The sequence below is a fragment of the Bufo bufo genome, chromosome 4 (genome assembly GCF_905171765.1).
Source record: "Bufo bufo chromosome 4, aBufBuf1.1, whole genome shotgun sequence".
In the NCBI taxonomy this organism is placed as follows: Eukaryota; Metazoa; Chordata; class Amphibia; order Anura; family Bufonidae; genus Bufo; species Bufo bufo.
Window position 1 is genome coordinate 544,700,270 of NC_053392.1, and position 24,158 is coordinate 544,724,427.

The 24,158-nt window shown below is 42.8% G+C and overlaps 1 protein-coding gene across 2 annotated transcripts in view; it reads right to left on the reverse strand.

Moving 5' to 3' along the window:
- Window positions 1-24,158, reverse strand: part of KIF16B (kinesin family member 16B) — a 355,224-nt gene that overhangs the window by 149,215 nt on the left and 181,851 nt on the right. For both annotated transcript variants that reach the window (XM_040429997.1, XM_040429996.1), the window contains 2 exons: window positions 6,891-6,944; window positions 1,102-2,445 (listed from right to left, as the gene is read on the reverse strand). In XM_040429997.1, coding sequence (XP_040285931.1) covers window positions 1,102-2,445; window positions 6,891-6,944 — 1,398 coding nt within the window. The remainder of the gene's footprint in view (window positions 1-1,101; window positions 2,446-6,890; window positions 6,945-24,158) is intronic.

The window sequence follows — 24,158 nt, forward strand, 5'->3', positions numbered from 1 at the left end:
ACCTTGTACATGGAGCAGTGAAGACAAACGTATCTGCCTTTAGGGTCAATCTCTGAGGAGAAACATTCAAAGGGTAAGGGTACTTTCACACTAGCGTTATTCTTTTCCGGCATTGAGTTCCGTCCTAGGGGCTCAATACCGGAAAATAACTGATCAGTTTTATCCTAATGCATTCTGAATGGAGAGCAATCCGTTCAGGATGCATCAGGATGACTTCAGTTCAGTCTTTCTGACTTTTCAGGACGGAGATAATGCCACAGCATGCTGCGGTTTTATCTCTGTCCAAAATTCCAGAACACTTGCCAGAACCGGCATTTTTTCCTATTGACATGTATTAATGCCAGATCCGGCCCTGAGTGTTCTGGCAAAACGGATCCGGCATCGCGGTCTGCGCATGCTCAGACCGCAAAAAATGTGAAAAAATATAAATGCCGGATCCGTTTTTCCGGATGACACCGGAGAGACGGATCCAGCATTTTAATGCATTTGTCATACGGATCAGGATCCTGATCAGTCTGACAAACGCCATCAGTTTGCATGCGTTTTGACGGATCTGGCAAGCAGTTCCGGCGACGGAACTGCCTGCCGGAATCCTCTGCCGCAAGTGTGAAAGTACCCTAAGGCCCTGTGTACAAGGATGCTGACCCCTCTAGCATCGCTTATGTAGCAGTCTCTGAGTATGCTTATACAGATGTGTTTCTAGGAGACACAATATGGCCGGTTGGTATTTTTGCACCCACTGATCTCTAGAACGGGGGACCCCAGTCCCCTCAACCACAATAATGTGGCTAGAAAGAGTAAGAAGGGAGCTGCAGATGAGGATGTGGCCGTTACTACCAGTTCCATAGACTTTAAATGTAGTGGCGGGGGAATGCTCGACCACTTCCCTATTCAAACTCCTCTCAGTCACAGGCTTGTAGCAGGGGTGGGTGGGATCCTCATTCTGGCAATTAGTAGGGGTACCAGTGGTTGGACCCTCACCAATGTAATGTAACCTTTATCCCCTATGCAATGAATAGGTGATACATGCTTTAGGCTGGAGTACCCTTTAACAATTTGAAAACTTTGTAAGCAACGTCTCTACCTCTCGTAGTGGCTTACCGTTCCCTGTCTTGCTCCAAAGCTCTTTGTTCCGCTTCTAGACTTGCCTGCAGACCAGCATGTTCCTGGCAGCTGTCCATTTCAGTAAGTTTTCGTTTTTGCTCTTCTATTTCCACATCTATTGTAGAGTGTCTTTGAAGTGCCGAATGCCTACGCTCCAATTTAGCGACTGCTTGTTCCAAGGCCTCCCTGTGCTGCTTCTCTCTTGACTCAATGATCTCTTTTTCCTTTTTCCTCACTTTCTCTTCCTGGCGAGCAATGTTAGCGGTAAACTCGAAAGTTGCTTGGAGTTGTTGCAGTTGGTCACTACTTGCTCTGAACTGTGCTAGCTGATCAGCCTTTTCTTCAATTTCTTTCTCAATCTGATATAAAGTTTTGTCTAATCCAAGCAAACCACTGTCCAGAATCTCTGATGTCCTTTGCTTTTCCTCCATCAATGCCGGCAAATGGTTTTGGTTTATGTACTGAAGTTGCCTCTCTTTACAATGTAGCCTGTGCTCAGTTTGCTTTATCATATCTCGCTCATCACTCACAGGAGTTGATGTCAAAGAACAATCATCTCCTCTAATGTCATCTATGTGTGAAAGGTTTAATCTTCCAAGGGTATTCCGATCCGCAATTATTTCATGCTCCAAGCCCTCCTTTTGTTGGTTTAATTCATCCACTAAACTGGACAATTTCTCTAACTGCACTTTTTTAAATGTAGTGTACTTATTGGTTGCTTTTTCTACCTCATCTGGATCTTCTTCTCCTTCTGACCTAGATTCCTTGGCCCGCAACAGATCCTCCCTAAAATCTTCAAGAACCTGAATCTCGTCTTCCAGCCTCAGGAAATCTTCTCTTTTAAGAAGCTGGATCATTTCCTGTTTTTCTCTAAGTTGTTCCTCCAGCCGAAACACAAGCTTCAATTGTTCCCTCTCTTGCTCTTCCAGCCTTCGCTTTTCTAACTCTAGTTTCAGATACTGATCATCCTTCTCCTTTTTAAGTTTCTCCAGTTCTTTGAAAATTTCTATTTTCTCTGCCTTTTCTGTACTATGAAGTTCCTGCAATCTCTGGAGTTCTTCTTGGACTTTTGCAAAAGATTCTTCTTCTTGTTTCTTCTTTTGGAGTTTTATTTCATGCTGCTCCCTCAGTCTCTCTTCTTCAAATTTCTCCTTTTTGTCCAACAGATCTTTCAGTCTCGTTTCAATATCCATGCTTCTTCTTTTTAGGCTCTCTTCCTGTTTACGGATTTGTAGCTGGACAAATTCAGTTTCTTTGCGCTGAGACTCAACTTCTTGTTGCATTTTTTCCAGTTCAGCTTTTTCCGATCTCTGTTTTTCTTCCATCTCTTTTATCATTTTCCTGAAATGAGACATATAGTCTATTGAAATGATTGTATACACTCTAATATGTTATTTATGGTAAAACGTAGATTGAGGAAAAGCAAAAGTTCTAAAACTTTCTCTAAGAAGACCCACAAAAACTTCCTTTACTTCTAATAGTTTTCTGTGAGTTTTACTGTTAAGGGGTCAAAAAAAAACAAAAGATGACAGAGAAATCACACAGTAAAATCACTTCTCAGATCCCATTGTTACTTATCAATAGCCAGGTATAACTTCTCATTTCTTATTGTCAGTACTGAGACCTCTCTCATAATACAAGTGCCGCTGACAATGACTGATGAATACAATTGTCTGATTCTGACACCGTTATTTCCTCAAAGGCATACTGCATCAGTATAAGACTTTTTTGGTAAAGCGTTATGGCTTTCATAAAAGGTATGTGATTTTTAATCTAAGAAGGCACACGTTTCCTATAACTATCAATTACATATGGTATAATTTATTGGGAATATCTTTTTTTTTCTATTGAAAATCGATCTGAAAAAAATTATATATTATTTAAATGGGCTCAAATGTTGTATATAACTTTGCAGTTTTTTAAAATGAAAAATTATTTATACCCAGAGAGAGGAATTGATGGTTGGCACATCAACAATACATAGCAGGATATATGGAAGCCTGGCCTAATGATAGAAGGCCATAGAGACAATTCTGGGCACAAATTGGCAATAACGCTTCTGTCCAACTGGTCACTACTGCAGTATCATGACAGCCACATTTGTTATTAATCCCATAACCCTTATCATGATATGTTATAAGAATTCAAATATGCCATAACATTATGATTAATGGGAAACCAAGGATCCTTAAGGCCCCCATACACATTGGTGTATTGTCTACATATGTGTGGGGAACTCCAAACTTTCCTCCACCAGAAGATGTTGGGAAAGAGAAGGATGGGCAAAACAAATATTTTCGCCAGATACTTTCGTTATCCCTGAAGATAAGTTGCCAACAGAAGTGTCCGTCAGTGGCTTTCTTCCATCTCCTTATTGAATACACATGCACTTTTGGCCGAGCCAAACTTGTATGTAAACTGGACAGCAGGGAGGGAGTCAGGAGAGTTAGCGGTCAGGTGGACAATCATTCATCCAACAGCTACAGAATATTTATGGCCGCCCTTGGTCTTTATCCCTGTACAGTGGCTCTAACCTCTACTCGCTGGGGGTTAAAATGCAACAAAGTTCCATGTGTTACAGTTCCTGCCATAAACGAGAGTGCCGCCGTGCAGGGACGAACTGTTATATCACCTCTTCTGATGGTTAGGGGCAGCTTGCATCTATCTAAGGATCTGGAACCTTTAAATCTTCCTTGTAGGCAAGAGACATCCTCGTCAATCAATACTTACCATTTGTGCACTTTTAAGAAACCGGATTCTGAATACAAAATAATGTTGATTCTTTCAAGAAAACAGTGTAAAATTCTGCATTTGACAAGCATATTTTCTATATATTCTTGTAGAATCAAGATGGTTTGAGGACAAATGCATTTGCAGTGTAAGCAGGAACATTTTTCAACCCAAAGTACGCTATACTCTTTGAATTATTCAAATGTATTCCGAGATATGCTTTTAAACTATTTTCTTTGCTGGTAAAACTGTGAAGTAATGGATGTGTAGGTACTTGCACAAATTCAGAGATTTGCAAGGGAATTCTGACTGACATATCTTTATGTTTTCTATTAAAAAAAGGAGACAGCCATCTTTTGATTTGCGATATAATGTCTTGCCTCTGAAACTGCATTCAGATTAAGGGCCTAATCTTGAAAATTGACAAACTGCACCAATTTCTTCATATCTTTCTTTTAAATGGCTTTGGTTTTCAGGGCCACACGGCAGAGGAGAATGTGAGGTAAATTTCATGAATAATATTTTAGGACATCAAAAGAAAGGTGAAAAGAAAGTAGAAATTTGCTGCAGAGTAGATTCACAAAACAAAAAGTTCTAAGAAATTATTATAGTTAAAGAGGTCCTCTGAGCTACTCACATTGACAAAGGTCATCAATATCAGCTCAGCAGAGGGTCTAACAGCTAGCATTGCCACAATTTTGCTGTACAAGCTGCTGAGCCACCGGAAATTATACAGTCTACAGAGCAGGAAGCTACTGCGGCACCACTCCCAATTACTGTGAGTGAAGCTGTACTTCAGTACACCGTTACCTGAAAACTACAGTGTACGGTACCTTCTGCATCTGCTTTGTACATGGTTAGTTTCCGATGCCTTGGCAAACTGAAACAGCTGTGGTGGTGGTATTGTCAGACCCCTTGCGATCCTGAGGATAAGTCACCAATATTTCGAACCCAGGAGAACCTCAAGTTATTAAATATTTTTTGACAACTATGGAGTCATAAGGGGTCATAACTAATAAGGTGAAGGATTTGAAAAAATCTATATAAATGTGTTGTCCATTATTAATTTTTGTAGAGGATAGAAAACAACTATTACTGTTTTTATTTTATTTTTACTTTTTATTACTTCTTCCCCTATGGAACACGTTGAACCACCCTCTAGAGGAATAAAAAAAAAACATGTGATATATTACTATGTACGAGGAAAAGGGGGAAGCCATGTTTGAGGCCAAGACGCAGCAGCAATGGTTACATTTACATTACAGCAGCAGAAGTAATATTGCATTGTTCATCTTAAAAAATATTATATATACATAATTTTTTGTCAATCGGTTTCTTTCACAGGTATATTTCGGATCCTATATTCACCTAAACATGATGATGGACAGGTAAATAGTAAATAAGTAGAAATCTCAGCAGGTTTCCATTTAATCCAAATATATTAGCAGACAAAAAATTTCCAATCTCTGTATGGAGGTATACACAAAGCATATGGCATCATGCACATGGACATAATACACTACTCACAAAAAGTTAGGGATATTTGTTTTCCGGGTAAAATTTATATAAAACTTAAAAAGTTCTCGCTACAGTGATATTATATGATGAAAGTAGGGCATTTAAGTAGAAGCATGCAATGGTGATTTCCTCATCTCAAACAAATGATTGAACCAGCAGCCAAAACCAGTGGCGAGTATACCCCCACAAAAATGTCAATGTCTCAATAACTAATTAGGAACAAGTGGGCGGCACTGTGCTTCAGTCGGGGTCCAGGTGCACGGTCAATAGGTTGATACCCTAGGTTGCATGTCTCAATAACTAGTCATGTGGCCTTGAGTATTAATTTCAGCTTCACAACGACGTCTCATGCTGTTCACAAGTCGACTTATTGTCTGCTGAGGCATGGCATCCCACTCTTCTTGAAGGGTGGCCCTCAGGTCATTGAGGTTCTGGGGTACAGAGTTATGAGCCTCTACACAGCGACTCAGCTGATCCCATAGGTTTTCAATGGGAATCAGGTCTGGAGAAAGTGCAGCCCACTGCATTTGAGGTACCCCAGTCTCCAACACTTGTTCCCTAATGATGTGACCTCGATGAGCTGGCGCATTGTCGTCCATGAAGATGAAATTAGGCCTGTGTTGTTCATGAAGAGGCACAATGACTGGATTAATGATGTTATACAAGTAGTATGGGCTTCTCACTGTACCATTCACAAAGTATAGGGCAGTTCTGTATTGACTAGACACACCTGCCCACACTATACCACCACCAGCTCCAAAGGCTCATCTAGTGACAACAGTGGCTGATGCATTGTGCTCTACTTGATGTCTCCAACATCGTTGGTGGCCATAATTTCTGCTCAGCATGAATTTACTTTTATCAGTGAACATCACTGAGGCCCACTGGTCCCTCGTTCAGCATAGATGCTCCCTGGCCCATGCAAGACGATGACACCTGTGGTCAGGTACCGTTGCAGGTCATCTAGAATGCAGACCACGCTGATGTATTGTTTGCCTTTCTGTGACTCTTCTGGTCTCTCTGTATCTCTGTTGCAACCTGCTGATGACAATCTGTGACACTCTAAGCTCAGTGGCCACTTCCTGCTTGAAGCCTCATAATGGCAAGGTACTGTTGATGAATTGTTAGGTGTCGTCTTGGTCTCATGATGTCAAAATGTGAACAGCATGATGAGGATTACTGTTTAAATACTAATTCTAAATGAACCAGGAAATTTATTCGGCCATTCATGGATCAAACATCTGTTGTTAATTTTGCCGTTAAGCTCCTTGTTAGAGAACACCAAGTTGTGCAGAAAGTATTGAAACACTGAACAGTTGGACATGTGCATTCAAAAGTTTAGAAAAGGTCACATTAATTCACCTGTAAAGTTAGAGTGCATTTAGGTTCATCCTGAAAATTCACCCACAAGCCAAATATCCCTAACTTTTTGTGAGTAGTGTATATACAATCATATTTCAGTAAATAAAAAAAGCATAATTCAAATGATGACAAATTTACACTGCGCACAGCTTTCAACATTACTTTATATATTATACCTTTTATTTTCCAGCTTCTCAAGTTCTTCTCTTTGTTGCCTTTCAAATTCAAGTCTGGTAAGAGAGGAGAACCCGGTCACATAAGGAATGTACAGGTACAGACGAACAGAGCAATGAATGATGATCATGGAATATGTATGTAAAAGTAGTTTTAAAGCGAGATGGGTTACTATTATTATTTCTTTATTCACAAGAAATGAAAAATGGCTTTGACCAGAGCCGCTAATTAGGTTTCCAGCTGCTGGGCATATCGAGTTGAAAGTTTAAATGTAAATGAATTTCTTGGGAGAAACTATTTAAGTGGGAATGTTAAATAAGACAGATAAATGATTAGCACAGCCCTTGCAAGTGCACTACATTCAGACATGGCAATCAATATATAGAAATTGAATTTCTCTACCTTAGACAGATTGGTCCTTTAACAGGGAAAAAGCTGCCACCGGAGGTAGGGAGAAAGCAAAGTGATCAATTGTGAAAAGGTTAAAAGTAAAAATAAGAGAATAAAAAGCGAAGAGCAAACGGTGTTCAGACCTACCGTTCCAGAGGTAATGCAGGCATGGCCAATAATGACTATAATCAGCATTTAACACATAGACGGGCTTCAAAAGGCATGTAACACATGTGACATTGGTAACCTCTGAAGAGACTGCATTCATTTCTGGATATCACAGATCATACAAACATTGGATAACCGCTTATCAGTATCCTGACAAGTCTGTGTCACGGCAGTGTCACGGTCTCTGTGTTGTTCGCCGTGACATGATTGAAGCATGTGTGTTCTCTCCCTTCTCTCCAGGTTCCTTCCCAGCCTGGAGTGCTGGTTCCTATGTTTGGTGTTTGTACTGTGTCCTGCTTGGTGTGTGGGCTCCAGTCGTGTGGCTGCAGCAGGTAAGTGTGTTGTTTTAGTTCTTACCTGCCGATCCAGTAGCTGTTCATAGTCTTTTTTTTTTCTCCAAGTAGTCTCACAGGCCAAGCAGCAAGGGAAAGGTAAGACCGTGAACAGCTACTGGATCGGCAGGTAAGTACCAAAACAACACACTTACCTTACCCATCAAGTGAAAGGTGTAAAAAAAACTAATACAAATTATGCCAAAACAGCTTTATTTTAGTCACCTCACAAAAAACATAATATCAATCAAAACGTAGTATGTACCACAAAATGGTAGCAATAACATCACCTCGTCCTGCAAAAAAACAAGCCCTCACACAAAACTATAGCCAGAAAAATGAAAACAATATGGTTCTAAGAAAATGCCAACACAAAAACATGATTTTTTTTTTCCAAAAATATTTTAATTGTGTAAAAAGTAAAAAAATAAAAATTTGACATATGTGGTATTGTTGTGTCCGTAATGACCGGATCTATAAAAATATCACATGATCTACCCCATTAAGTATCAGTATTAAAAAAATAAAAAATTACACCAGTTTTTATCTCCACCTCCCAAAAAATGAGATAAAAAGCAACCAGAAAGCCAAATGTACCCCAAAATAGTTCCAATACCACAGCTTGTCCCGCACAAAATAAACCCTCAGGCAGCTCATTCAACAAAAAATAAAAAAAAGTTATCGTTCTTAAAAACCCAGACAAAAAATTCCATGTTAGAATATCCAGATGCTGGTCCCTCTCTTCTGAGCCCTGGCGTATCCCCAAATAACAGTTTACGACCACAGTTGGGGTGTTACTGTATTCAGGAAAAAGTGGGTAGCAAATTGTGTGGGGATATTCTCCTGTTATCGATTGTGAAAAAGAAAGTTTTGGCCTGAGGCACCATTTTCTTGTAAAATAAAAAAATTACATTTTTCATTTTCACACCCAAGTATAAAAAATTTCTATGAAACACCTGTTGAGGGAAGTGCTTGATACAGCCCTTAAAAATTCCTTGCGTGGTGTAGTTTACAAAATGTGGTAACTTTTTGGGGGTTTTGACTGTGGGGGAACCTCAAGGGTCTCTTCAAATGCAACATGGTGCCCAAAGACCATTCTAGAAAAATCTGCCCTCCAAAAACCATATGGCACTCCCTGCCTTATGTGCCCTGTCGTGTGCCCAAACAGCTGTATATGACCACATATGGGGTGTTTCTGCAAACAATAAATATTGAGGTTTGCTTCGTTGTTAACCCTTGCTTTGTTCCAGGAAAAATTTCAGCCCTATTTTGCTTTAATTCCAATACCTAAAGGGTTAACAACATTTCTAAAAACTGTTTTGAATAGTTTGAGGGGTGTCATTTCTAAAACGGGGTCATTTATGGGTTGGTTCTATTATGTAAGCCTCACAAAGTGACTTCAGAACTGAGCTGGTCCTTAAAAAAGCTGACTTTGGAAATTTCAAAAATTGCTTCTAAAATTCTAAACCTTCTAACATCCTAAAAAAAAAAAATTACATTACTAAAATGATGCCAACATAAAGTAGACATATGGGTAATGTTAATTAATTAATATTTTATGAGGTATCACTGTCTTAAAAGCAGCGAGATTCAAATTTAGAAAACAGTGAATGGTTTCAAATTTGTTAACTTTTGGATTTTTTTAAATAAATAAAGTTAAAAACATGTTGACTCAAATTTACCATTAACATGAAGTACAATGTGTCATGAGAAAACAATCTCTGAATGGCTTGGATAAGAAAAAGCGTTCCAAAGTTATTACCACAAAGTGACACATGTCAGATTTGCAAAATTAGGCCTGGTCAGGAAGGGGGTAAATGGCCCGATCTGGAAGTGGTTAAAGGGCATCTGTCAGCAGATTTGTACCAATGAAACTGGCTGACCTGTTGCATGTGCGCTTAGTAGCTGAAGACATCTGTGTTGGTCCCATGTTCATATGTGCCCACATTGCTGAGAAAAGTGATGTTTTAATATATGCAAATAAGCCTCTAAGAGCAATAGGGGCGTTGCTGTTACACCTAGAGGCCCCACTTTCTCTGCAACTGCCGCTTCCCCTGCACTTTGATTGACAAGGCCAGGTATAATCACATATACACTGCCTGGTCCTATTAAAGTGCAGAGAGAGCTGAGCCTTTAGGAATAACGGCAACGCCCCCATTGCTCCTAGAGGCTCATCTGCATACATGGAACCAACACAGATGCCTTCAGCTGCCAAGCACACATGTAACAGGTCAGCCAGTTTAATAGATACAAATCTGATGAAAGATGCCCTTTAAAAGCGTTGTCCCACGAAAAATATTCTACAGCACCTGGATCTGAATACTTTTGTAATTGCATGTAATTGAATTTTGCATAGACACTAAGTTATTACATAAAATGTATCAGTATAGCGCTACCTGTTGTTTGTTTTTTTCTTATTTCTTTGTCCTGCTCACTAAGGTGGCCGCACATGCTCAGTTTTATCCTTGAACTGCCTCCTGAGCTGTGATTGGGAGAGCATGGACACGCCCCTTGAGCTGCAGCACAAAAGACACTCCCCTTCAGCTGCCAGCTTGATATAAATCTACCAGAGCAATGAATGGGGAGATCTCTGGATCCATGTGAGGTACAGCGCTGGTTCTAGCTCTGTTAGAAAGAGATTGTCATGTACTATATGATATCTGATTTTCACAGCTCAGTTGTGCCCAATATATCATCTCTGTAAGGGTACCTGCATACGATGCGTGGTTACAAACAGATTTTCTACACCAAATCCCCACCAAAATCGACGTGTTACTTGCGGATTTTGACACAGATTTGCCCCCATCTCACCCTTTGCATTGCAATGGATGATATTTCCCCTAAAATCCACAGAAACTGTTGGCATGCTGTAGATTTTAAAATCTGCACGGCACGTCGATTTCAGCTAAATAAGTACTAAATAAGAAAACTGTACATGAGATTTGGCAAGGTTCATTCACTGATGGTACTTTTGCATTTACCCTAAGCAGTCATTTGAGACTGGCAAAAGGTCCACAAAAGTATGTGCCCCACTAAGTCATGTCACATATATTCAATTCTGAAAATTTCCAGAAACATTTACATATGGTCTATACACAAACCGTGAAACCTCTTTGAGAGGACCAGTCAGCATTTAAAGGGAACTTGTCACCAAAAAATCGCTTATTAAGCTGTTCAGAGTACCTTATAAGGCTACATAGTAGTGTCCTATTGCACTTTTTCTTCGTTTTCCAGCATTTAGCCTCATTGAGAAATCGATGTTTTATTCAGCTGCTGCCCCGTGCTTCAAGTCAGGCTTGAAGTCAAGGGGGCAGCGGCCTAGTCGTCTCCAATCCTGCTCTCCCCGCCTCCAGCCGCCTTGATTGACACGCCGCATCTCAGTGCCGGGACCGCGCTCTCAGCCCGCATGCATAGTAAAGGGCTGCTGTAGCGCGATCCCGGCTCCGGCTCGTACACTCAGCCGGCTTCAGTCTCGCTACAGCGCATGCGCCCGCCTTACATAATCGCGCCCGGCATCTTCTCTACCTGCGCATACAGAGCGTGATCTCACTGCAACTCTAGCTGAGACCAGTGTCACTGTGTAGCCCTAGCGGAAGTTACAGAGCCAGAACAGGAAGCAGAATACATGGAGTGACATCAAAACTTTAAATACAAAAGCTATCAGGTTTTTGTAAAAAAAAAAAAAAAAAAATTATATATATATATATATATATATATATATATATATATATACACACACACATACATACACACACAGTACAGACCAAAAGTTTGGACACACCTTCTCATTCAAAGAGTTTTCTTTATTTTCATGACTATGAAGGCATCAAAACTATGAATTAACACATGTGGAATTATATACATAACAAACAAGTGTGAAACAACTGAAAATATGTCATTCTAGGTTCTTCAAAGTAGCCACCTATTGCTTTGATTACTGCTTTGCACACTCTTGGCATTCTCTTGATGAGCTTCAAGAGGTAGTCCCCTGAAATGGTCTTCCAACAGTCTTGAAGGAGTTCCCAGAGATGCTTAGCACTTGTTGGCCCTTTTGCCTTTACTCTGCGGTCCAGTTCACCTCAAACCATTTTGATTGGGTTCAGGTCCGGTGACTGTGGAGGCCAGGTCATCTGGCGCAGCACCCCATCACTCTCCTTCATAATCAAATAGCCCTTACTTTCAAAGTTTTCCCAATTTTTCGGCTGACTGACTGACCTTTATTTCTTAAAGTAATGATGGCCACTCGTTTTTCTTTACTTAGCTGCTTTTTTCTTGCCATAATACAAATTCTAACAGTCTATTCAGTAGGACTATCAGCTGTGTATCCACCTGACTTCTCCTCAATGCCACTGATGGTCCCAACCCCATTTATAAGGCAAGAAATCCCACTTATTAAACCTGACAGGGCACACCTGTGAAGTGAAAACGGACGTGGACGTGGAGAGATATATAAGTGAACAGAAAAGATTGGGGGAGGGCACAGGAGATGAAAGCTGACAGCCATGGGCAGTTACTGTAATGCATCGCAGTCCAGGCATTGATGGAAACCTATTGGAAAGTGTGCAGTTCACGACAGGCCCTGCAGCTTGTCTCGTGCACTCTGTACCGGCGGAGGGAGATGTCTGCACGCTATTGTTAACAGATGACATGGCAATTAAATAATATTCTAAAAGTGGTGCAGATCATCACTGAGTGCCACAGAGACAAGCCTAAACTAACCAGTCCCAACGAATGATCATATACACAACCTACACAATAGCCCCCTCCTCCAGAACAGTGTACTCAGCGACTATTAAAGAGGTCTTGTCAGAATAAAGAACTACAACAGCGCAGTAGACGTGGCTCATCTATAGACGTGGGATACTCTATGGGAATGTGAGAAAGTGAACAAAGCAGCAAACAAATCTCCTGTCAACAAGCGCTAGACCATCTGCATCTATCTCCTAACAGCCACTTAAAGGGAACCTGTCATCATACTAACGGCAGCAAAATGTAGAGACAGGCGAGTTGATTTCAGCGGTCTGTCATTTATAAGTTAAAAGTAAGTGGTTGCTGAGAACCAACATCACAATCATTGCAGACTGGGCCTGGAAAAGAGTCACAGCCACCTGAGAAGAGTCCTGGTTATTCATGAAGTCCTGCTCTCCTGCCCACCTGCTGATGACTGACCGTCTTCTACCTAGTTTTCTCCCTTTCTCTCTAGGAGAGAACTGCCAATCATCAGCAGATCGGTGAGAGAGCAGGAGATTAGGAATAACCAGGACTCTTCTCAAGTAGATTTGACTCTTTTCAAGGCCTGGGTTACAATGATTATGATGCTGGTTCTCAGCAACCACTTACTTTTAGCTCATGAATGACACACCGCTGACATCAGCATTTCTGTCACTAATTTATGCTGCCCAGAGTGAGGTCAGCATAAAGTTGATGACAGGTTCCCTTTAAAGGCTGAAAGTGAAATTAAATGGGGGGAAAAGAACACCGCTGAAAAGGTATGCGAGGTGTAACAATCACCAATACAGTAAAGTAGGAATAATACTAATAATAGTTGTTGCCTGATTAATATTTTCTCACTTCTTGTCTTTCAAAAAGATTAACGCCTTGAGTACTTGAGTAAATAGGGGTTTTAAATACGGTGCCCGCGCTCGAGCGCCTTAGCCTGTTTCAAACAGCAGAGGCCTGGGGCTAAATGTCTGTGACCGGCAATAATGTCGATCGCATCCTTTTTAGGCTACTTTCACACTAGCGTTCGGGGCTCCGCTTGTGACTTCCGTTCAAAGGCTCTCACAAGCGGCCCCGAACGGATCCGTACTGCCCCAATGCATTCTGAATGGATAAGGATCCGCTCAGAATGCATCAGTCTGGCAGCGTTCAGCCTCCGTTCCGCTCAGCAGGCGGACACCCGAACGCAGCTTGCAGCGTTTTGATGTCCGCCTGGCCATGCGGAGGCGTGCGGATCCGTTCAGACTTACAATGGAAATCAATGGGGACGGATCCGTCTGTCCTGGCTCCGCTTTGACACGGATCCGTTAGAAACCGTTCACGTCTCTGCGCATGCCCAGTAACTTCCTGTCCCTCCCCCTCATCGTCGGCCATTTTGGATTATCGACTTGGTGAGACTGGTAAGTATAAAGTTTTGTCTGTTTGTCTATCTTTCTTTTTTTACTATCTATCTCTCTATTTCTAGGGTGGGGGGGCTGCTGGCACTTGAGAAGGGGTGTGTGTCTGGAACAGTGGGAGCCGCTGGCACTGGTGGTGTGGGCTGCCTTTATGGGGGGCTTCTGTGGCTGGAACTGGGGGGGGGGGGTCTGCTGGCAATGGTATGATGTTTGTGGCTGAAGCTGTGGTTGCTGCTGGCACTGCGGGGGTGTTTGTGGCTGGAACTGCGCGGTGCTTCTGGAACTGCAGTTTTTTTTGTGGCTGGAACTGTGCGGTGCTTCTGACATTGCGGGGGTGTTTGTGGCTGGAACTGTGCGGTGCTTCTGACATTGCGGGGGTGTTTGTGGCTGGAACTGTGCGGTGCTTCTGGCACTGCAGGGGTTTTTGTGGCTGGAACTGTGGTTGCTGCTGGCACTGCGGGGGTGTTTGTGGCTGGAACTGTGGGGGCTGCTTGCATTGTGGGGGCTGAGGGCACTGTGGAAAGGTTGTTTGGAACTGGGGGCCTGATGTCATTGTGGGGGGGTGCTTTCACTATGCGGGGCTGCTGTCTCTGGGGGTGTTTATGGCAGTTGGGGGGGGGGGGGGGATTATGGCTCCTGTCGAATTCATTTTTTTAATCATTTTATTATTAGGGTCGTTCCCAAAAAAAGAAAAAAGAAAATCAAAAATATCTGCGGTGGGCAAGCCCAGATCTATATTTTAAAAAGTAAGTATTGAAAAAAAAAAAATTGTTGATATATGAGGAAATAGTGCTCTACAAGTTCCTTTAACGTTATCTGCATTTTGTCTGGTATTCTGTTGCGTACAGATGTCCTCAAAGAAGACAACCGTTGACTGGAGTGACCCACCCAGAAGGCGCCGCCGTATTCAGTGGCCGGTAAGTATAAAATCAACACTTGGAGTTTTTACTGTTTGATTCGTTGCATTAATCAGTATGTGCTCTTATTATAGATTTCGTCTTCATCATCTGCGGAGGGCTCTCCAGCTATGGCCAGCTCACCTGCCCAATCGCCAGCGTCCAGGGGAGGTGGACAAAGCCGGGACCGGGGCTGTCAAGAAGTATATATATATATATATATATATATATATATATGTATATAGATATCGTAATTTTTTTATTTATTTAAGTACAGTCTTCTAAAAAAAAAATATTTGTTTTTAGCAATCTGCACCTAGAGCCGCCATCGAGGATCCCCCAGTCGCCTCCAGAGTCCGCGGGAATGAGCGTGGCGGTCGTAGACGTGTAAGTATTGAATTAAGTAGTTTTAATTAGCATTTTGTATTAGGATTTACATTAAATTTTGTATTTCCTTTTTTTCAGGGTTCCGTAGGCTCCACCAGGGAAGATGAGGAGTTCGGGGTTCCGAGCATAGATAACCTGCTCCTCATCCAACTGGTGGAGGCGCGTCCAGCATTATGGGACCACTCCGACCGAGACCACGCAGATCATCGTGGTACCCAGCGGTTCAGGAGGGACATCTGTGCTGAAGTTTTTGAGACCTGGGGGGATCTCGATGCGGCGGCTCAGGAGAAATATGGTAAGTAAAACAATATGTATTTTAATACTTTAAAATATTGTTCTTTTCCTTTCATCATGCTGATTTTATTTTTTATTGTTTTTTTCGATAGTCAAACTGGTTACAACGCGTTGGCGATCTATCCGGGACCGCTTCAGGAGGGATTACAACAAGGAGGTTCAGGCCCCGAGTGGCTCCGGAGGAACCTCAGGGGCCACCTACATCCATACGGCGGCCCTGGGGTTCCTACGAAAGGCAATGGCACCAAAAAGGTAAATATTTATAACAACTGTTCAAAAAATAAATTGTAAAGGGGCTGTCTGAGACAGGGTAGCGTTTGGCTCCCCTGTTTTGGCCAGCCCCCCACAGTCAGATGGACAACTGTTCTCTCCGTCTGACTGTAAGGGGCTGTCTGAGACAGGGTAGCGTTTGGCTCCCCTGTTTTGGCCAGCCCCGCACAGTCAGATGGACAACTTTACTCTCCGTCTGACTGTAAGGGGCTGTCTGAGACAGTGGACCGTTTGGCTCCCCTGTTTTGGCCAGCCCCCCACAGTCAGATGGACAACTGTTCTCTCCGTCTGACTGTAAGGGGCTGTCTGAGACAGGGTAGCGTTTGGCTCCCCGTTTTGGCCAGCCCCCTATGGTATACGGTAGACATAGCATAGAACATGGATGTTTTATTTAAAGAACAATTCCTAACTTTCCTTTTTTTTCTACAGAAGTGCCAGCAGCACTCGGGAGCCTGACCAACCTCCTGAGGCGGAACCGGAACAGATCGCCAGCGCCAGCCCTCCTGCCCCTCATGCATCGGCTCAGGATAATCCGAGTCCCCTACCGGGTCCCTCCGCTCAACAGAGGCTCTTAGGTTTTCGTCAAAATTTGAGAGCCCTGGTGAGCAGGCAGAGATCCGGTAGGCCAAATCGAGCTGATTATGCGAACCTTGTAGAGGTCGTTTCCGACGCTCTAGAAGGTTTTGCCCAACATCAGATGGAGTTTGGTGCTGACTTGATTCGCCGCTGGGAGGGGGCGGAGTCGGCGATTCAACGCAGCCCAAACTACCATTATGGGCTAAGCATGATCAGTTTGATGGACTCAATGACGCCCGAGCAGTTGCATGAGTTCAAGATCATGCAAGAGAACGGGGCATAGGAAATTATGCACCGCCCCCAAACATGACCATCAATAATGAGCTATCTTTTGGCTCTTTATTGATCGTAGACCCTATGATTGACACATGAACAAGCAAATGCTTGTTCATTGTTCAATCTTGTGCCCTTTCATATGAGCCCTTGTGGGAGTCACGGTCCATCAGCATCATCAGGAATTCATTAATAAATTGTGATTTTAACGTTTAATGATTTCCCGATGACGCCAATATAACTAGTGTGATAACAACAAGGGACACGCAAGGGACATACAGTTTTTAAAGGGGTATTCACATAGACAATGGGGGGATTTCACTTGAATATGTCCCCATTGTCTGATAGGTGTGGGTAAACATTGGTAGGACCCGCACCTATATCGAGAACGGAGCGGGGAGCACTGTTGCTGTAGGACACCTTTCCCATGGTACGTCCACCACCAAGCGCTAATCCCCGCCTCTCACATAGAAGTGAATGGAGGGCGGCAGCACAGTGCGACCTCATCCACTTTCTTGGCTTCGTTCTTAATATATGTGAGGGTACCAGCCGTGGGACCCGCACCTATAAGACAATGTAGGTATATCTTAAAGTGGTATGCCCCCATTGTATGAGATGAGAAAACCCCTTTAAGGCCTCTTGCACACGACTGTATGCCCCAAGAGACATACGGTCCGTGAGCGGGCCCTATGTCCCGTAGTGGCATTGATCGTGCGCACGAGAGCACACAGCATCATAGTGTACAATCATCCTGTGCAAGTTGAGCTGCCCGCGGGGATATAGTCTTGCACTAATAGATCATATGAGTGCGGGACAATAGCCCAGTTTGCGGCACAACATAGTCAGCATCATGATGCTCTGTACTCCTGTATGCACGATCAGTGACGATCAGGGACATATGGCCCGCTAATGAACACTATACATCTTTAAGTGCATGTAGTCGTGTACAAGAGTCCGAAAGGTGTGGTCCATTATCAAAGCCGGACCAGCTTTGGAACTTCAACAAGATAGCCCTGGAGAAATATAGGAGCATGACAACCCTATAGATCTGAATACATGAAGATGGAACCTAGAGATGCTTTTCCTTCCAAAACGGATCCGCTAAACGGATGACAAAACGGAAACAAACGTGAGAAACGGATCCGTAAAACAGACGGATCCGTACAAACGGATCCGTCTGAATGGCTTCCGTTTGGCTCCGTTTAGTCAGTTTATTGACGGATCCGTTTGAAATGCCCTTCAAACGGATCCGTGAAACGCTAGTGTGAAAGTAGCCTAAAAGGCCCTGGATGGGACGAAACGCGCCTTATGTAACAACTGATGTGATAATAAAAGTATACTGAAGAAAGCGAGTGCCGGGATTATCTGCATGCATATTCAATAGCGGTTGGCTGAACAATATTTCGGTTGACAGCTATCTCTCCCAACTTCCCCATTCGGCTTGGCTGAATATGTATGTGTATTCTATGGGTGGAGAGTGGAGAAAGCTGCTGCCAGACACTTCTGGTCATGGCTTATCTCCTGGGAGAACAAAAGATTTGGGCGGAAATATTTATATCGCCCGATCCTTATCTCTCCCGATATCATCTGTCAGGGGAAAGTCGGGGGCTTCCCACACATGCTAGTGTTCTGTCCGAACACACCGTTCTAGAAAATACTAATTTGTATGGCAGTATAAACTAGTGACAGTCCGTGATTTCAAGGCAGGCTCACTTACTTTTTTTTGGTCAGTCATTTTTTTCCGTGAGACCTGAGTGCTGGAGTCCCGCTATTCATGAGCTTTGGGGATGATTGACAGCTTTCTCCCTGTTTACTGTTAAACTACCGGCAGGAAAAGGAGGAGGGAGGTTCAGGGTTGGAGCTGGGAGCTTATGAATATGAGGACTACTGAGTAGGGTTGCACTGGGTATCGAATTAAAAGTATACCCAATCGATACTTTTGTACCGGTATCGATTCAATACCGGGATTTGCCTTTTACCGATACTAGGCTGCGCTACTGCACAGCCTAGTATCAAAGAACATGGCATAAGCTGCTCTCAGCGTGCTCAGTGTTCCCTCAGAAGCACAGGGGAGAAGGAAGCCCGTGTAACGGCGCCCGTGTATTGCCGATCCACATATTCGGTCCGCAGCATGGGCACAGGACACCTACGGTCGTGTGCAATAGGCCTGACAGAGACCTTTTTTTTTCCAATTTTCTTAAAATCAGTAGTGAAAAGATCCAAAGTGATGTATTCCACTCGTTGCACTGCACATACTCAATAGTAGGGTTGTCACTACTTTTGATTCGATTTCGATACAAAAAAAAAGTATTGCAATACTCGATACCATTCGATACCACGCGAATAAATAAAACGCCAAAAAGCTGCGTGCAGTCCTCATTTTATGGAACGTCCGGCCCATAATCAAACAGTCCTATCCTATTTTTTGGGGGGACAAGATGACAAAAAAAATGGCGAATCTGCGTTTTTTTTTTTGTTTTTTTGTTACGGCGTTCACCGCATAGGAGATTTTTTTTATATTTTAATAGTTTGGACTTTTCGGACGTGGCGATATTGGGTCCGCAAATCCGGAGATGCGGAATGGTGCGGAACGGAAGCACGGAACAAAACCCTACGGTAGCACTACAGTTTCGTCCCGTACTTCCGTTCCACAAAAGGATAGAACATGTCCTATCTTTTTGCAGAACGGGCGGATTGAGGACCCATTCACTTTAAAATGAATGGGTCAGCGAACCGCTGCGGCTGCCCCACAGTCGATGTTCATGCATTGCTGCCCGCAATTTGAGGGCCGCAGCACGGTCGCGGGGCGCACACGTTTGTGTGCAGGAGGCCTCACCAGTTTATGCTATCCTCAGATAGGGCAGCATAAAACTGATGAAAAGAGTCCCTTCACAGGGGTTTTTCCATGATTTATATATTGAGGACCTATGCTTAGGATAGGTCATCAATATCTGATTGGTGAGGGTCCAACTTCTGGCACCCCTGCCAATCAGCGCTCCAGCCTTTTCCTAGGTCAGTGATGTCCCGTTCATTGGTCACATGGCCTAGTTGCAGCTCATTACCATTCAAGTAAATGAGGCTGAGCTGCAATATCAGGAACAGCCCCTCTACAATGTATGGTAAAGTGGTGGTGCTGTGTGTGGGAACACCACTGATCAGATTTTTTATTACTGCTGGAGAAGTGGCCTGATAGGGTTCCCTTATACTGTACAAATTTGTTTTGGTATAATGACAATAAATTGAATATGACCTATTGCTTAAATCAAGTTTTTATGTTAAAGATAATTTTAAAGAACTTTTGGTGATGCAATGTTTCTTTTTCTAGGTCACTATAGTAAAAAAAAAAAAAAAAAAAATTAAATATCCATAGTTTTCACACTGGTCACTAAACCTAATAACAGGTGCCAATTCTTGGTCTGTACAGATCATTTTTCAGTAGTAATCTCCTTATCGTTAAAGGCAGGACTACAATGACAGATATCACCTATACATAAAACACCAGGTCTACCATTTACAATAGGTGATGTCACATCGTATTGAATCCTTGCTTGTAAAATGACCACTGCATATGTCTCAGAGCATGCTTAGAAAATTCTGCCATGGAAGTCAATGAGGTCCCCCCCTCCCCACACCATAGTGTCTGTGGCCCATGGTGGCTGCTGTAAAGCAGATCTCTAAATGCTGTTACCAGCAGCTTGGGAAAGATGGCCGCCCCCCCCATAATCATATTCAGGAAATGGAATTATAAAAATCTACAATCAGAAAATAAAAACAGATTAGAAAGCTGGGGGAAAAAAAGGAAGCGCCCCAGGACTGAATCAGGGTCCCTCAGATAGGGCATAAAACTGGTGACAGTTCTTTTAAGTTTCATATGTTTATAATCCTAGTGCATCTTGTATATGTCTTGTATATATTAGGCTAGTTTTTAACCCTCCAATAAACTATTATACATGTTCATATTCATCCCGATCGGTCTTCGAGAAGAAAAAACCTTTCAGAAATACATTAAAATATAACACACCTTTGATGTAAAGCTTGATACACAATACAAATTGTGCCGAGGAAAAATAAAACCCAAGCATAAAACAAATTCTGAGCAGAAATAAGTGAGAAGGCCGAAGATGAAGAAAAATAAACAGCGGCCTCACACAAGACATCATATAATCAATCTTCTTTCTTCCAAACCGTAGATGCAACTACTGCGGGTCTGGATAACCTTCAATTTAAACCTCAAAGTCACTCAAGATTAGTAGCAGAAAAGCAGACTACATGGCACTGACATACTGCCGGCAAAACTAGGAATATAATGCAAGCCACGGGAGAAAAATCACAACTAATGGGAACTTTACAACACAGATGTAATGTCCTCTGCTTAGAACAGCTTCTGACTATACAGGATGTCTGCTTTGGAAAACTCCATTTCAGACTACAGGTCTTCTTTAAAGGGACACTACCATCAAAATTTCAATATTCTGTGTAATTTTCTTTTTTGCAATATAATTTTTTGAGGCCACTCCATGTATTCTACTTCCTGTCCTGGATCTTCAATTTCTTCCTTTGTTTGAAATTCTAACAGGGCAAACAGCCTCGCTTGACATTCTCAGTCAGACCATTCTCTTCCATGGGCATTTTTATCTAGGCCCATCAAGAGAACAACAGAGCTTTCATACTGTTATCCGAATTCTGCCAATCTACTAACATAACATCTTCAGATCGCAGCAGCGGTAAACTATTGGATCCCTAACTATATAGGAGTTTTATCTTTCTGTGCTGACTGCTATAGAAGGATGATATTTTCAATTGAATAGCAGTGCCAAAATGAAAATGAATAAAAGCCAAAAACATTTTAAACTACTTAAGGACCCTGGGACGTAAGGACCCGCCTTCCCATAGTCCTAACTTTTTTATTTTTCCATTCACATAGCCTTATGAGGGCTTATTTTTTGTGCTTTCTAATGGCACCATTTACGGTTTCATACTATGTAGTAGGGAGCGGGAAAAAAATTCCAAATGGGGAAGAATTGGGAAAAAAAGCTATTCTGATAAAGGTTTTTTATTTATTTATTTTTACACTGTACAATATGCGGTAAAATTGACCTGTTATCTTCATTCTCCAGGTCAGTACGGTTCCAACGATACCACACTTGTATAATTTTTCTTGCGTTAAAATACGGATTTTTTTTTTTTTAACCTTTGAGGAAAAAAAACTTTTTTTTTCATAACCATACTCTGACCCCTATAACTTTTTTGCGGGACGATCTGTTTTAAGTGTGTGCGACTTTTTTATTAAAAAATTATTGGGTAGTTGAAGTGACAAAAAAAGGCAAATTGGCTGTTTTTTTTTTTTCCCGCTACGGCATTTGCCGTACGCCATTAATATTGTTATATTTTATAGTATGGGCATTTTCGCACGCAACGATGCCCATGATGTCTATTTTTTTATTGGTTAAGTATTTTTATTTTAAGGAAAGGGGGGTGATTTGAACTTTTATTTTTATATATATTTGTAAAAACATTTACTTTTTTTTTTTTTTTTACTTTTTTTTTTTAAGTCACCTTGGGTGACAATAACTGGCAATCATTCGATTGCCCATAGTATTCAGTGATGGCTAAATAGCCATCATTAAAGACTTCATTTGCACTATATCAATACAAGGCTGCCACCTAGTGGCCTGTATTGATATATACATCTAATAGACTCTGAAGCCTGCTTGAGGATTCGGTCAATTAGCGCAGGGTAACAGATTCCCCGATCTCAGACGGGGAAAGCTGTTACCGGATGGGAAGTACGCTACTTCCGTTTCCGGTCTGCGCAGATGCCGTGGTCACATTTGATCACGGCATCTAAAAGGCTAAGATGTATGCGATCAGCCTTATGGCTGATCGCATACATGTGCCGCGGGTCTCTGCTATTTAAAATAGCAGAAACCCTGCGGCTAAGGCGCCCGCTGCACGTGCGAGCGGGCGCCATGTTTAGGGATTGGACCCATGACGTACAGCTACGCCATGGGTCCTTAAAGGGTTAGAAAAAGAATGTACTCTAAAAATATTGAGTTAAAAAATACTGTTCTGGTTCTGACAGAAGAGTGGCTTTAAACAAGATGTATCAGCTAAAAGGAGGAGAAGTCTTTCCCTGTAGAAAAACAAATCACCGAGCGCTGCATTGCATGGCCCTATTGGCCATGACGTATTTTATTATAGTGAATTTTCACTATTTTCATTCAGAATTGTTCTGACCCCCTACAGAGGTCGACAGGTGAGAGGTAAGTTTTTTTTTAAACATTCCTTTTAATACCTAGTGGCTCAATCTTAAAGAGGACCTCTCACCATCCTGACTTTCCTGTTTTAATAGATTCATGCATTCCCCAAGTAGTAACAATTCTGGAGCATCTGTTCTTATCGCTCTATGTTGTGCCGTTCCTTCATTATTTCTACCAGAAGTTATGAATGAATTTCTATTAGCCTTCAGTAAGGGTACAGAGGGGAGGTAACCAGTTGGGGGGTTGTACCTGCACAGTCTGAAAATGGCAGCACTGATTGGATACCGTGAGCCTGTGCAGGGACACCCCCCAACTGGTTACCTCCCCTCTGTACCCTTACTGCAGACTGCTAGCAATTCATTCATATCTTCTAGTAGAAATAATAAAGGAACGGCACAACATAGAGGCATAAGAATAGATGCTCCAGAATTGTTAATACATGGGGAATGCATAAAGCTATTAACACAGACATGTCAGGAGCGGTGAAAGGTCCTCTTTAAGTGCCATAGGGGCTATCCCCTCATGTTCAGTGTCCCAGCTTCTCTGCACTTTAGTCATCCCAACCACTTCTAATCTGAGTGATGGCTCTACCAAGCAACCAGAAGACTGCTGGAGCTGCAGAGCAGAGGGATGGGTTGGCTCCTAACCCTTGCTTTTTGTGGGAAACAGATAAAATGGAAGAGAAAGGGCACGGGCGTGTGCGGCCCGTTGCCGTATTGCGGGTCGCATTTGCGGATCCGCAATACACGGGTGCAGTTCCGTGGGCATTCCGCATCACGGATGCAGACCCATTCCCTTGAATGGGTCCACAAATCCGGAGATGCGGAATGGTGCGGAACGGAACCCTACGGAAGCACTACGGAGTGCTTCCGTCCGCTACTTCCGTTCCGCAAAAAGATAAAACATGTCCTATCTTTTTGCGGAACGGCCGGATCGCGGACCCATTCAAATCGCGGCCCCGCGGACCGTGCTCGTGCATTGCGTCCCGCACTTTGCGGGCCGCAGCACGACCACGGGGCGCACACGCCCGTGTAAAAAGAGGCCCACGACAGAGATCAACTTCCGTGGTGTTAAAAGGGTTGCCCGAGTGTTTAATACTGATGACCTGTCCTCAGGTCGGTGGGGGTCCAACTCCCAGCAACCCAGCCCATCAGTTGTTTAAAGAGACAGCAACGCTCCATGAGCAAAGCTGAGTGGAGGATGTGTCTCTCACCAGAGAGCTGATCGGAAAGAGTACTGGACATCTTCCCTCCGCCAATCACATAGCGATGACATATCTTGAGGGCAGCGGTGATGCATTGGTAAGGG